A 2,931-nucleotide genomic window follows, 5' to 3' on the forward strand; every position below is an offset into this window, starting at 1 on the left:
CATCGGCAGGCGGACTCTCAACCACTGCACCACCAGGGAAGCCCAATATTTTGTATTCTTAATAAAGATTTACATGATGTTTATCGTTTTACCCTTCAAAAAGCATCTTCTAACTAAAAAAAAAAAAATTTTTAAACCCTTTCTCTTTTCTTTCATGTCATTGATGACATCTCTTTTGGGAACTCAGAAGCCAGCCAAAGGTAAGAGATTTGGTTTATTATGTGATGCTTGTAAAGGTCTTATGGGCATATTTTTGAAGTACTGGTAATTTTCTTCTCAAAAATAAAAATATTTTCTGTGGCATTTTTATATATAAAAAAGTAATGCAAGCTGTCAGCCTGTTCATAAATCCAAAGCCATTTATTGGTGTAAGAGGTTTATAGAAAAGCTGTATTTGTACTTTGACCAATTCTGTCCAGTCTCCTGGCAACTACAACACAGATTCCTTTTGTGCCCTGCTGTTCGCCATGGATTGGCTCGAAACTGCTTGTCCCATACTGTGGTCAGAACCATAGCAGGCAGACTCATCCATGTTGCTCCTGGGACAGCTGGGGACACATTCTCAGGCCAACAGAAACCTGCCCTGGCCCACAGCTTCCTCAAGGGAATATGCTTTCATCTGAGATTTGAGCCCAGATTCTAAAGAAACTTCGGTGGGGTGGGTCAGTTCCTGTATCTCTTAGGGAATGTAGTTGTGCCAAAGTAGGCACAAGGACTGTATTATTGAATTGATCATTCTCTGGAATTTTCCAGGAAATTTAGATTTTTATCTACATTCTTGGAGTTTGGTTTAAGAGTCCGTGGTTGAACTGTAATTCCATTCTCTATTATTGTTGCTAAAGTATGTATAGACTTGTCAGTTGGGACTCTGAATGATTAAAAAAAGAAGTTTAATATGGCACTGACTTCTTTATATATGTAGAACTAATTTCATTAGTTTTATCTTTTCTGTGAAAAGATGCCGGATTATTTTTGTTTTCTTAATTTTTGATGCAGCAGAGGCTGAAGATTGCAGTAATAATGTGAGGAAACATTACATGACTGTTTAAAAACTATTCATGTTTTATTTAATTCCACTGTATCTTAACGTTTAGAGAAAATGTGTTGACGTAAAAAATATGGAAGGGCCAACACCACTCTATTAACATGGTGGTTCCCTCTAAGGAGAAAATGCTTGGTGAATGGGAGACCTTTATTCCTTATGTTTTGGTGTTATTTGACTTGTTATAATGAATGTGTGTTTCTTCTCTGTTACTTAGAAAAAGGTTTTTTTTTTTTTTTAAATTTTAAAGGAAAAATGTTTATTTAGAAAGAAAAGGGCTTGTCTGCTTTAGGAAATCTGTGGCTGGAAGATACCTGTAATAATTTACAAAGTTCCTGAAGCTTAAAGAGGACCATTCAGTGTTGTTAGTAAACAAGAACTAAGCATTCCTAGTTCCCAACTTGGTACCAGGCTGTGGCACCTTCCTGTAACTGGAGAAGAGAGCGAATCCAGCCTGTGGTGAAGGGCCTGATGGGGAGCAGACAAAGCGCTCAAAGGCTGGGTTCAGCTCCCAGCTCCCCACCTGCAGGTCACCAGCTTCTTGACTTCCATGTACCCCAGGGCCTCCCGTGTAGTATCAGCTGTTGTTGCGGTTACTTTAATGGTAGCTTCTCTACTGGAATTGAGAACTAGAATTGTGAAAGAACTCCCTGAATTTAAGATGTTGGGGGTAGAAGTTTATTAATTAATTAATTAATTTTGGCTGTGTTGGGTCTTCGTTTCTGTGCGAGGGCTTTCTCTAGTTGCGGCAAGCGGGGGCCACTCTTCATCGCGGTGCGCGGGCCTCTCACTATCGCGGCCTCTCTTGTTGCGGAGCACAGGCTCCAGATGCGCAGGCTCAGTAGTTGTGGCTCACGGGCCTAGTTGCTCCGCGGCATGTGGGATCTTCCCAGACCAGGGCTCAAACCCGTGTGCCCTGCATTAGCAGGCAGATTCTCAACCAGTGCGCCACCAGGGAAGCCCAACTCCCTGAATTTAAAAAGAAAGAAAAGAAAGGAAAAACCCACAGTCGTAGGGAGAGGAGTGCCATTTAGAGCCTGATCTCTGAGATGTGCACACAGATGGACTGTTCAAGTGTGAGCTAAGCTTACAAGCAAAGAATCAGGATGGTGTCCACTTAACCTTGGTAAGAGCAGAATCAAATAAAGTGCTGAGAGATGAGAGCTGAACGTTAGAACAGCAGAAACTTAATTTGAGCTTCACGTCTTATTTAATCTCTCCCTGCTGACTAGTGTAGCTGGAAAAGCAGCCCCCACTGGAAATTTTGGTCCACAGTCCTTTGGGACCACCTTCCATCTTCCTTCTTCTTTTCCTCCTCTCTCTGTTGGAGAATTGCTAACATAGGGAGCCACCACTATTGACAGACACATGTTTAGCTCTAGAAAAATGTTGAGGATTAATAATGTACCACATAGTGCTGAGGCTGGGTGGACAGCTTCTGGGCTCCAGGGTTCCCACCTCCTCCGGGGTGTTGTCCGTCATTGGGCTTCTGCCTACCTTTCTGGCCTTGCTTCCCCATCACTGCCCCACCCCAGGGAACAAATGCCTCGTGCCACTGTTTTGCACAAAGATGTGGGTGTTCTGATCCTTCCTTGCTCTAAAGGTGTTTCTAGCCAGTTGCCCTTTTGGTTGCCCCCAGGGCCCCTAGCCACTCACTGAGCTGTTTTCCTGCTGCACTCCTGGAATTGCTCTTAGCTTTGCAGCCATCTCCTCCTGCAGTGATTTGGCCTGTGCTCTCCCTGTGGTCCCCACCTCACACCGCACCAGTCTCATTGCAGCTGTTTTTCAGGGCTTCTCAATTTCTGGTCCAGGTATAAGCGAGCAATCTTGATTTCAAAAACTTGCTCTCCTTTCCCCGCTTCTTTCGCTTTTAGGCTCTTTCCCTCCCT

General features: G+C 43.5%; 1 protein-coding gene across 1 annotated transcript in view; it reads left to right on the forward strand.

The window, feature by feature from the left end:
* KIF13B (kinesin family member 13B) overlaps positions 1-2,931 on the forward strand; it is a 188,542-nt gene that overhangs the window by 64,187 nt on the left and 121,424 nt on the right. The window contains exon 3 of the mRNA XM_007466182.1: positions 188-200. Within this exon, the coding sequence (XP_007466244.1) occupies positions 188-200 (13 nt within the window). The remainder of the gene's footprint in view (positions 1-187; positions 201-2,931) is intronic.

This window comes from Lipotes vexillifer, unplaced genomic scaffold (assembly GCF_000442215.2).
Source record: "Lipotes vexillifer unplaced genomic scaffold, Lipotes_vexillifer_v1.1 scaffold308, whole genome shotgun sequence".
Taxonomy (NCBI): Eukaryota; Metazoa; Chordata; class Mammalia; order Artiodactyla; family Lipotidae; genus Lipotes; species Lipotes vexillifer.